The sequence below is a fragment of the Triticum urartu genome, chromosome 4, assembly GCF_003073215.2.
Source record: "Triticum urartu cultivar G1812 chromosome 4, Tu2.1, whole genome shotgun sequence".
Lineage (NCBI taxonomy): Eukaryota > Viridiplantae > Streptophyta > Magnoliopsida > Poales > Poaceae > Triticum > Triticum urartu.
Window position 1 is genome coordinate 584,851,696 of NC_053025.1, and position 10,545 is coordinate 584,862,240.

Below are 10,545 nucleotides of genomic sequence, written 5' to 3' on the forward strand. Positions count from 1 at the left end.
CGTTCACAGCGTTTCACAAAATTGAAACCGCTCGAATCTAATGGGACTAGAAACCGGAACGCAGTGGCACGTACCAAACAAATGGCGTATTACAAAAAAATAAACGAAAGCAATGCTTCCTGATATGAGAAATCGAATACGTTGCCGCTGGAACCAAACGATCTCGTTCTTCGTGCATATGAATCTGAAAGAGCAGTCCAAGTGGATATTAGAATTTCTGTGTTTTTCCTTTGAAATTGAGATCAGAAGTTTTGTTTTCTTTGCCCCATTCCTTTGAACCGAGTACATGAATAGTAAGTACAACCATGGAAAAATAGCTTATTCCTACCTTTTTCTTCACGTTTTCTTCGAACCAAAGGAGCCCTAGTAATAATTGTATAGGCTACTTGTCCGGTGGAAATATGGGATATATGGTATTGTGAGAAGAAAATAGACGGGGACCTTTTTTTCGAGAAAAAAAATAGACGGGGACTGAGCAGTCTTATCTCATCAATGGGCCTGACAGAAACTCGTAGGCTTTTACGGGGGCATATTCTATAGTTTCCTCTCGGGCTTGACAGGACACCGGCCCAGGCTCCGCCACTCCGCCCAACCCCGAGACCCTCTTCCTCCTCCTTTCTCCTTCTCCAGCAAAAGCTTCGTTCTTCTCGGCGACGGGGAGGAGAAAACCAGTTACATCTACGACTTCGGTTCCGGAGGTAAAGCTAGGTCTTCCTCATCCATCCTCCAACTCCAAGGGGGGGAAAGAGCAGAGCAGCCTCTTTTTTCTTCACCGCTCGCATTACAGTTTCGGTCTCGATTCTTGTGTTGTCGCGGTCGATTTTCCCCGGGATGTCCACACGAACGGTTCTTCCCCAACGATCCTGACCCATCTAGTAGCGGCGCTCTCCTCATCCTTGAATAGCTGCGAGGTTCTACTGCGCTGCTGAGTTTGTGATCTGACTTGGCCCCAGTTCATAAATAATCTCGACATTTATTCGGATTTGTTTTTGTTTAAGTCTCCTGTGGACGGACAGAAGGCCTCATTGTAGTCCTTCTCTTGTGGTGATTTCCCCCCTGGTTCCGCTAGGGTTTTACTGTATTTGTTAAATTAAAATCTTTTTTGGGGGGCATCATATTCTGGTTGCTGACGTCACACCTGTGGATGGAAAGTCGTGTTATTCTAATTTCCCATGTACTCCCTCCGTTCCTAAATATTTGTCTTTTTAGAAATTTTAACAAGTGACTACATACGAAACAAAATGAGTGAATCTACACTCTAAAATATGTCTATATACATCCATATGTGGTAGCCATTTGAAATCATTAAAAAGACAAATATTTTGGAACGGAGGAAGTATACCACAAAGTAGCAGCATTATTGGAACTCACATCTAGTATTCCGAATCTCTTCTCCGAACTCAGCACTTGATTTGGAGTCGCTGTTAATATGTACACGAAAAATAGAAGCAATTTAATCCCAAAATAGCTTTTCAGGCAACAGACCTGATACCTTTTCATCACAAAACACACACAACTCAGAATTTAAACCAGTTAATTAATACTCCTGTTTAGTAAGCAAAAATGTTATGCTGGGGAGGTTAATTTCAGGCTTTCAGACTGCTGGTAAAATTTATTACTGGATGGAATCCTAAGCTTCTCTGTTCGTGGGATTATACTATACAACAGTACAAGATTGATCACTATTTCCTTATTTGTTCTCTATGCTAACTTGCAGCTTCAAGCCACCCAAGCTGAAATGGGTTCAGCTGAGGATGAGTTCACCCCACTGTCTCAGTTAAAGTATGGAATGGACAAGTGCAAAGTGCAGGTGCGCATCTCGCGGCTGTGGGAGTCCTTCAATCCAAAAAATGACACTTTGTTCGGCCTTGACTGCCTTCTGATCGACGATCAGGTGCTGCATTCCCTACCTTAAGTCAACACCAAACAGATGAATCACATTGCTTGCTGGCTACTAATGTTTAATTACCATCCTTTTTTCTCAATGCACTGATTCTTCTAGTTGTGTTCCACTCGTAGGGTAAGACTATGCAGGCGCGTGTAGAACCCGGTGATATAGAGCGGTTTGAACATAAGCTAGTTGAAGGGCAGGTCTATGCCTTGTCAGATTTTCATGTTGATGTGCAGAGGGACTACTATATGTCATGTAGCAATGAGTGGACTATGTACATTAGAAGGCAGAGGTGGTCACTGAGATAGAAGGAGATATTGATTCGATTCCCCTCTACAGCTTTGAGTTTGTTAATTTTAAGGATCTCCGTTCTAGGTGTGGTGACAACAGCTTGTTGACAGGTAGATTCTTTTGGCACAGAAAGTTTGATCAGAGTTGGACCTACCGCTTGTATATCTTATTATATTTCCTTACATGTGTGGATATACATTACGCAGATGTTCTGGGACACGTAGTAGGTGTCGGGGAGCTACAGGAGGTCACAAAAAGATCCCGTGTTATAGAAATTTGCAATGCAAGCATTCGGGACTTGAGGTAGAGGAATACACTTATTTCTTTTGGGTGATTGAGTCCCCTGATAGCTCCTCACTGCTGGAGTTATCATTTACAGAGGAAAGGTACTGGGTGTCACACTGTATGGTGATATTGCTTCTGGTTTTGCTGAGGATATGGCCGAGAAAGGCAAAGACGCCTCGGTTGTTGCTGTCTTTGCAGGGATGTCTGTTGATTCCTCATCATCAGGTTAATCCTTGATCCACTATCATTTGTCGGCTTCTCCCATGTGATACTGTTGTTTTATATTCCTTGCTTTTCTTGTAAAACTTCAGTCTGTCTATCATTTGATGCAACCATAGTGTATACTGAAACCTTTTGGTGTCATTTGTGATCTTTTTGTTTTATATATAGTTTGCTCTACAACGTCTTCAGAGTACTATTTGGATTTGGAAATACCAGAGGTGCAAGAATTCCGTGCGAAGTCAGTGGACTTCATAAGTTTATGCCTTCTTTGATGATTGATCTAAGCTGTACTAGTACATGGCTAACTGGTTCATGTGCATGCAGTTTGCGCATTCAGCAAGCAAACCCTGTTCCCAAAAAAACCCCAGCTCAGAAGTTAGCCGAGAGTTGGCGAACAATCGAACAGCTAAAAAAACTTGATCCGGAAGAGTATGACGAGGTGAATTAAGTTTGTTGCTCTTCTGGTTTGCGCGTGCAAAGCCAATCCGTTGTTCTCACATATCTCTGTGTTTACTTGCAGGATACCACGTTTTTGTGCAGAGTCTCCCTGATAGACATAGATTGCAGCAACGGTTGGTGCTATCTTGGATGCGACACCTGCCAGAAGTCCATGTACGGGGCCCCAAGGAAATACAAGTGCGCCCGATGTGGCCCGATCAAGAGGCCAGTTCAGTGGTAGGGACCTGCAACACTATGTGGTTCCCAATTTATACTACTTGTTGCTCATTCATAAGTCGCTGATTATCACACCGTTGTTCTGGCTCTTCTGGGCGCGCTAGGTACAAGCTGAAGGCGAAGGTGGAAGACGCCACAGGCACAATGGACCTGATGATCTTCTGCGAGGTGGCGGAGGAGCTGGTCGGTGTCTCTGCAGAGGAGCTTGTCGATAACATTGAGGAAGACGACGAGTGGTACGCCCTGCCAGACGAAATCGAGGATCTTCTTGGCTCGACGCACACCTTCCAGGTTTTCGACAAGTACGTGAATGGGAGCTTCGCGGTGAGGTCGATCATGGACGATGCTAGCGTCCCAGCCCCAGCTGCAGCCGCTAGCCAATGCAAGGAGAAGGCTGACCCTGAGGGGAGCCAGAAGCCTAGCAAGCGCCTGCGAGGGGATGACGACTCGATCAACTAGGGAATGGGGGAGCACTCTGGGAGTAGTAATAGTGTATCTAGGGTAATGCGTCTGAAAGGATCAGGCAATGGATCTCTCTGTTATCCTTCTTCTACCTGGGAACTCCTGCATCTACTGCTGTGGCTCGACTAGTGATGGTGGTGGGTAACAACAGACTAGAACCCGTTTAACGCTTTTGAACATTGTTTACCTCTATCTAGACGTATTTTAGTACTAGATACATCCATTTTCAAGACAAGTAATTCCGAACGGAGGGAGTAGATTCAATGGCTCACGAGGCAAGTTTTCAGACTTTCACCCAAATCAAGTTCTCACTGGATACATCATCATTGGAGTAAATTTGAAATGAAGTGAACTATATACAATGGAGCTTACATAGGCGGACAGGGCAAATCCAGTTTATTTTCCAGTTGCTTGAGGTCATGTTCCTAGCTGCTGCGAATACAAAATAATTTCCATTTTGTACTTCTCAGGTTTGGACAAAGTTCAGACAACACTGAAGTTTCAATGTGCCCATAAACAGTGCAATTCAATTTGGTTTCTGTTCATAATTTCACATACGACCGATGGCTAGATAAATTATGTCCGGACAAAATGACGTTTTACGTGAATAATAAACGTAAGTATAAAAGAAGAGCTCAGCTTGTTCTCGTAACTCCACAACCATGGCATTCAGCATAAACCAATCACACATAGCAGATTGTAATTATGCCCGTGAAATCAGCCATAGGACTATACATGCGACCTCAGTCTGATGTCTGCAGTCAAAAACAGGGCAAGGAACAGGATACAACAGAGCAGCGATGCCACGACAGACGATGAATGAATCGATAGATGTATCAGCGAAGCGAGGCCTTGCCGGAGAGGTGGAGAAGCGCACACTTGTGGTGTGCAGCACGGAGCTTCTTGTACTTCTGCACAAAGGTCGGCAGGTCAATGTCCTTCTCCAGGAACTTTTGGTGCAGCTCCTCCGACTCCTCGTCCAGCTTCGCCATTGTACCTGGGCAGAGACATGACGATAAGGTGTGCAGGCATGTCAGCAACGGGCTTGCATGACGAACAGTTTTACATTGCTAAACTTCAAGCACTGGTTTAGACTGCAAGGAAACCAAGCACGACATCACACGAATTGGAGCTGCAGCTGTTCAGAACACTTACTTTGCAGCTTGTCGAGCAGAGCAGCAGGAGAATAGGACTTCATAATCTCGTCCTTTTGCCTTTCCAACTCGGCCAACCTGTCCTCAGCGGCTGCTAGTTCTGTGGTCCTGATTATAGTACACTGCACAAAATCACAAACACAACCAGAGTTTCAGGAGGAAATAATCGACTGCAGACAACAATATCGAAAACTTGCACAAAACACTAGAGTAAGATTATTTTTTGTTTCTATAATGGTTTTAACTAATTAGTGTTTTATCTCTCATAACTGAATTAGTTATTTATATATTGAGTGGACTAAGTAACGAAAAACAAGACTACTGGTTACAAACTTGAGAGGTAAATAGTACTGAACCTGATTCCTGAGCTCTGAAATCCGCTGCTCCTTTTCTAAATTTTCTCCTGTATAAATTCACCATAAACCATAAGTTCCCATTTAGAGACAATCAAAAGCCCATTTAGAGACACCAACAATTGATCTACAGAAATTGAATAACTCACTCGCAAGCTGCAGGGTCTCCTTTCTAAGCTCATCGCGTAACTGAACATAAGCAGGCACAAGTGAGAAAACCGACAAGAGCACTCTTAGGAATCAATGTGGTATATCTATTGGCAAGATCAAGCCTTCAGATAACTTGTATATATTTTAAATCAACCACAGCAACAAATATTACAAAAATTGTAAGATGATCACCAAAATGGCATCTGAACTACTTAAGAACATGTGTCAGCAATAACCTTCTGTTACATTTGATAAGGCTCATCCCATTTAATTGATTTATAATGTTAAGTAACAAAGATCATACTAATTGCTGCAGTAAAAACTGGAAGCAAAGGAATCTGGTACAAAGGAAGTGAAAACCGACTTGCTGAATTATATGTCTATTTATGCTACAACAGAAACACTAACCAAAAAAACCAGGGGAACCATTCTTAGCAGTTAGCAACCCCACTTTTATATTAGAACCAACAGCAGAAAAATACATGTAGCTATCATGTTGAACAACCAACTCAACCATACCGCAATGAAGTCAGCAATACATACAATAACAATGGTATAGGCAGCAGCAAGACTTACATTGTTCTGTGTTTTAACTTGGTCAAGTGAATTGAAAAAAGCATTATATGACTCCTTGTCCTTTAACAGCCTCTGCAGCTCATCAACACTGCATCAATAGTAAAGGTAAGAACAGCATAGCATAACATAGTTCTGTATTCCAGAAAGTATGCATAACCATCACCATATAATGGTATGTATAACGAAATACTGTGCAAATACACACACAGTAAACATTGGAAATTTGAAACATATCAAATCTATGCATAATTGCTGCTTCCAAATTCTCTAGCATACATATAGTTGGCATGCCTTCCATGCATCTGTTTTCTACTCATCAGTACTTAATCTATAATTTCCCTCTAGAATCAACCTACATAATCGTTCTATTGTTCACATAGACAATTAAAGAAGTTCTTGTTCTTGCAATGTTCCATCTTATCTCTGCAGTGTCGACGTAAAATAGAGTCATGCCCGACTATAATTTGTAGAAATGAGTGCTGAAGTGAAAAAGAGTCATGCTCAACTAAAATATTCAGGGATTAGGCACATGAGTGATAATTTTCCACATTTCCTCATTTACTAAGATAGGATAAATAGCATATGTAGAAACGATGTTGTCTGCTCAATACAAAACAACAAATCAAATTTGGGTTTGTCCAGCAAGTGTCATAATAATATCTTGTAGCAAGTTCTTATAGAAGGTGCAAATAACAATGATCAAATACCTGAAAATGCAAATCTTTAAGGGGGGGATGCAAATTTGATGGTCTAAGCAGCATAACAACTGAATATATTAGCCACTTTACATAGTTTTCTTTTCATATTATATCCAACATTGCCAGAAAGTGAAAGGAGTCTTCAAGGTGTTAGGATAAAATATCTTTCGTACAACTTGGATGCGGCAATCTTCTGACAAAAGCTTGTTCAGTATTATTACTTGAAGAAGAATTGAGGATTATGAAATTGTATCGCACTACCCATAGTAAGATCAAAGAAATGAGTGGTTTCCTTTTCTTATTCCTAGCTGGAACATGGAAAATGCCAGCCTTGATCCAGCACTGTAATGTGATACACTATAAAAAGATTACAACTTAAAAGATAAGCATTTCTTCAAATAGCATAAGCTGACCAGGTTTAGAAACTCTCAGTTTGAAGACGAACGTTCAAATATATGTCACATCATGGTAAAACTAAGATGTTGGTTGCAATTTATAGTCCACAATACAGATACAGTTTTACAAAAAGACGCAAGAAATACTGAAAGGAAAGAAGGCCAATAGTGTACCTCTTATCCCTCAAACGAGCAATTATCCCTGCAGCTTCAGCTGGAGACGGTTGGCCACGTGATGAAGGCTGAGGATGATCTGAAGCTCTTTGGTGTGGACTAGCACCGGAAGAGCTGGGTGTGGATGGATGTGAAGATGAACCACCTACTGAGGGAGGGTACCAAGATTGCGTAGATATGTTCTGGAAATTTGGTTCAGGTTGCTGTTGCTGCTGTTGCTGCTGAGAGCTGCTGATAGCATTTATTAATAAGCAAACCTAAGGAAGTAAGCAAGACAAGTAAAAAGTACAAAGCAATCTTAAGACAAATATACAGTGCCATTCACATACACTATTCTAATAATTCAGTGTAACTGAAGATCCAAGCATAGGAAATGCAAAATAGTAGTTCGGCTAACTTTCTTTGGCTGGCAGCAAAATAATGTTTTGGAGCAAAAGTGAGCAGATTCATGAACCATGTTGATTGCACGATTTTCTTCGAAATGAAGGACTAGGTACCACACAAAGCCTGCCTGGTAGCTGGACTGAACCTCCGACAAATAACGTAGCATGAACTGACAACTTATTTCATTTGCATTATTTCCCAGCATTAGGTTTTGATCAACAGGGAAGCTCGATCTATACACGAAAACGTCGGGTCACAAGAATGAGAAATGAATGGAACTTATTAGCTCTATTCCCCAATATATCTGGTTTACGAAGAGAGACAACTCAATTCATACAACATTCAGAAAAAATGCTTTGGAAGATTGAAAAGTGAACGCCCGGACAAAGAAATAAGAACGGGCAATACCACCTAGATTAGTTTTCAATTGCAACTGCCATTAACCTACCCGAAAAGAGGAATTCTCCAGCTCATCGCGCAAAAGCAATCTGCATCAAAAGAAAGAGAAGGCTGTGTGAACTTGAAATGTTTGAACCGTCAGCTATGAATAATGAGTTATTATCTAAAAGTAAACTCTGATGGAAAATAACATCTCAATGGTAATACATACTGGTGACAAGACAGGATGCTAACATTTTCTGAGAATACGGAAGATAGGTGTGTGCCGTTACCATTAAGAAGAAAAAATGACAAGACACTGAAGCTGCATCGCAAAGAAACCATCTGACCGAATCTGCATACAGTTCTGTGCTACAGGCAGATTGAATTGCAGGCAGTGGTTTCTATTCCCAAACTGCCTACAGGTGCCATGGGAAGAGAAGCCATGCATTTGCTGGCAACTTGCTATTGCAAAACCCAGCCTAAGCGCATCCAGGCACCCAGCAGCTCTCCAAAGTCGAAACTAAGTTGCAATAACGCTCTAGGTTTCTAAACTTGTAATTTGTCAGGGCCTGCCGGGTCGGTAGGCCGGACCAGGCAGGCGAAAATCCTTGGAGCAGAAAATTCCAGCAGGGGATTCTCAAGGGTTTACACGGGCGGCCGACGCCCCCCGGAAAACAACCGACCGGACGCGATTTCGCCATCTAATCTGACAACTCCGAGGGGAATTTTGTTTATCCTCACGCGACAACTGAACGCAGCCGGCCCGGATCGAGGCGGAACCGGATCAGGCGCGGAACCGATCCGGGTGAACGAGGGAGGAGAGAGCGAGCAAGTTACGTACCTCGCCGGCCGGCGTCCGCGTCGGCGTGTGGCGGTTGCTTCGCGTGGGAGGAAGATGGGGGTGGGCAAGACTGATTCTGGGAGGAAGGAACAGGAGAGAGCGACGCAAGGTTGGTCTACCGGGCTCGCTCACGCGCTGATCAGCTGGGCCGGCCCATCTCTTGCCGCACGCCACACGTCTTCATGATGATGACAGCATGGCACACAAACACACGTCTTCACCCCTAAAAAAAACAGATTCTCACAAAAAAAAAGGTCACGCCACATGTGTGTATGCACGAATAAAAAAGTGCGAACATGAAAGAACTTTTTTTACGAGGTAAGAGAGGGTTTTATTTCATAAGATTAGGGTTAGACAACAAATCCTCACAACAAGGAGAGTTCGAGTTCAACCATACCGCAGTATAGGCTTTGGTACGGCTATAGTGTGCCAATTGATGTTCTACCCTATTCTGACACCTAATGATTTACATAGGAATAAACTCTCTATCTACCATTACAACTCTAATCTCAGCAGGTAAATGTCCATAGGCCGATCTAGAGTGTGAATCTCCCTCAAGTACATGGCCAAGGCTGAAGTAGAATCTGCCTAGAATGATAGATTTATCTAAGTGCTCGATTGCCAGCGCCATGCCTTGCATCATAGCATGAAATTCCGCTTCTAGGGCGTTGTTGCAGTTGAAGATGTATCTATATGCCGCAAATATCATTGATCCATTCTCCCTTCTTAGCACCATACTAGCTGAAGCACTTCCATCTTGACTCAAGAAGGAGCCATTGATAGACAGCGCCAACCAACCCGCTGGAGGAGCCGGCCATGGCTTAGACGGGATTCAGACTATCTTGTTTGGAAGAACCTGGCTATTTATGTCAACCGACATCTTTCCTTTCAAGATTTCCTCCACGCTATATCTCTTTGCAAGATTTAGACACTTATAATAGCTATTCAAGTAGTCCACCGTTGCTTCAACTGGGCTTGCACTCTTACCATGCAAGATGTCATTACTTTGCTGCCAAATCTGCCAAATGGTCATTATTACCATATCACGAACGTGTTCGGGGCAGTTTGTCAGCACCTGCAACACCTAGCCCTAACCAGTGTCCACCAAAGCTGAGTCCTCCGGGAGTGGCCAAATAGTTCGCAACGCTTCCCACACCCGCCATGCATGCGCACATGCAATAAGCACATGAAAGTTGCATGAAAGAACTTAGAGCATCTTCCGTAGCCCTATTTTAAGGCATTAAAAAGTCTTTGGAGATGGGTTTCGCCCAGTTTTCCACTAGTTAACTGAACAACTCTCTTCTGCTTAATTAATGAATGAGGAAAATCTTTTGTCTCCATTCTGAAAAAGAGCGAGTCTTTGGAGTAAAATTTAGGACACCGAAAAGTGCATTTCTTAGCACGACGAAGTGTTGTAGGGCAGGCACACGACAGCTGCACGTCTATTTGTTCATCTTCATTCATACATATTGCATACATACTACAAAATATCACACACATCTCAAATGCATCCAAAACAAACTAATAAATTATTACATAGTGCATCAAATTATTACATAGTTCTTCAAATCCATAACATAAATTGTTCATCAAGCTCAACAACAAAGTTTAGC

General features: G+C 42.6%; 2 protein-coding genes across 4 annotated transcripts; one reads left to right on the forward strand and one right to left on the reverse strand.

Annotated features, from left to right (window-relative positions):
* Nucleotides 1-547: 547 nt before the first annotated feature.
* Nucleotides 548-4,319, forward strand: LOC125552903. 2 transcript variants are annotated; one of them, XM_048716619.1, is made up of 9 exons: nt 548-698; nt 1,718-1,894; nt 2,020-2,292; nt 2,389-2,485; nt 2,562-2,692; nt 2,858-2,927; nt 3,014-3,128; nt 3,210-3,364; nt 3,469-4,319. In XM_048716619.1, the coding sequence occupies exons 5-9, from the start codon at nt 2,620-2,622 to the stop codon at nt 3,821-3,823; spliced, it is 768 nt and encodes a 255-aa protein (XP_048572576.1). In that variant the 5' UTR covers nt 548-698; nt 1,718-1,894; nt 2,020-2,292; nt 2,389-2,485; nt 2,562-2,619; the 3' UTR covers nt 3,824-4,319. The 2 variants fall into 2 exon arrangements, with proteins under 2 accessions (XP_048572576.1, XP_048572577.1); XM_048716620.1 differs by having other exon boundaries at nt 2,231-2,292.
* A 147-nt stretch (nt 4,320-4,466) lies between these two features.
* On the reverse strand, nt 4,467-9,087 carry LOC125552904 (vacuolar protein-sorting-associated protein 37 homolog 1-like). 2 transcript variants are annotated; one of them, XM_048716622.1, is made up of 8 exons: nt 8,933-9,087; nt 8,159-8,198; nt 7,327-7,554; nt 6,060-6,147; nt 5,483-5,522; nt 5,337-5,383; nt 4,982-5,102; nt 4,467-4,823 (listed from the first exon to the last, which is right to left on the reverse strand). In XM_048716622.1, the coding sequence occupies exons 2-8, from the start codon at nt 8,182-8,184 to the stop codon at nt 4,663-4,665; spliced, it is 711 nt and encodes a 236-aa protein (XP_048572579.1). In that variant the 5' UTR covers nt 8,185-8,198; nt 8,933-9,087; the 3' UTR covers nt 4,467-4,662. The 2 variants fall into 2 exon arrangements, with proteins under 2 accessions (XP_048572579.1, XP_048572578.1); XM_048716621.1 differs by having other exon boundaries at nt 7,327-7,557.
* Nucleotides 9,088-10,545: the final 1,458 nt, after the last annotated feature.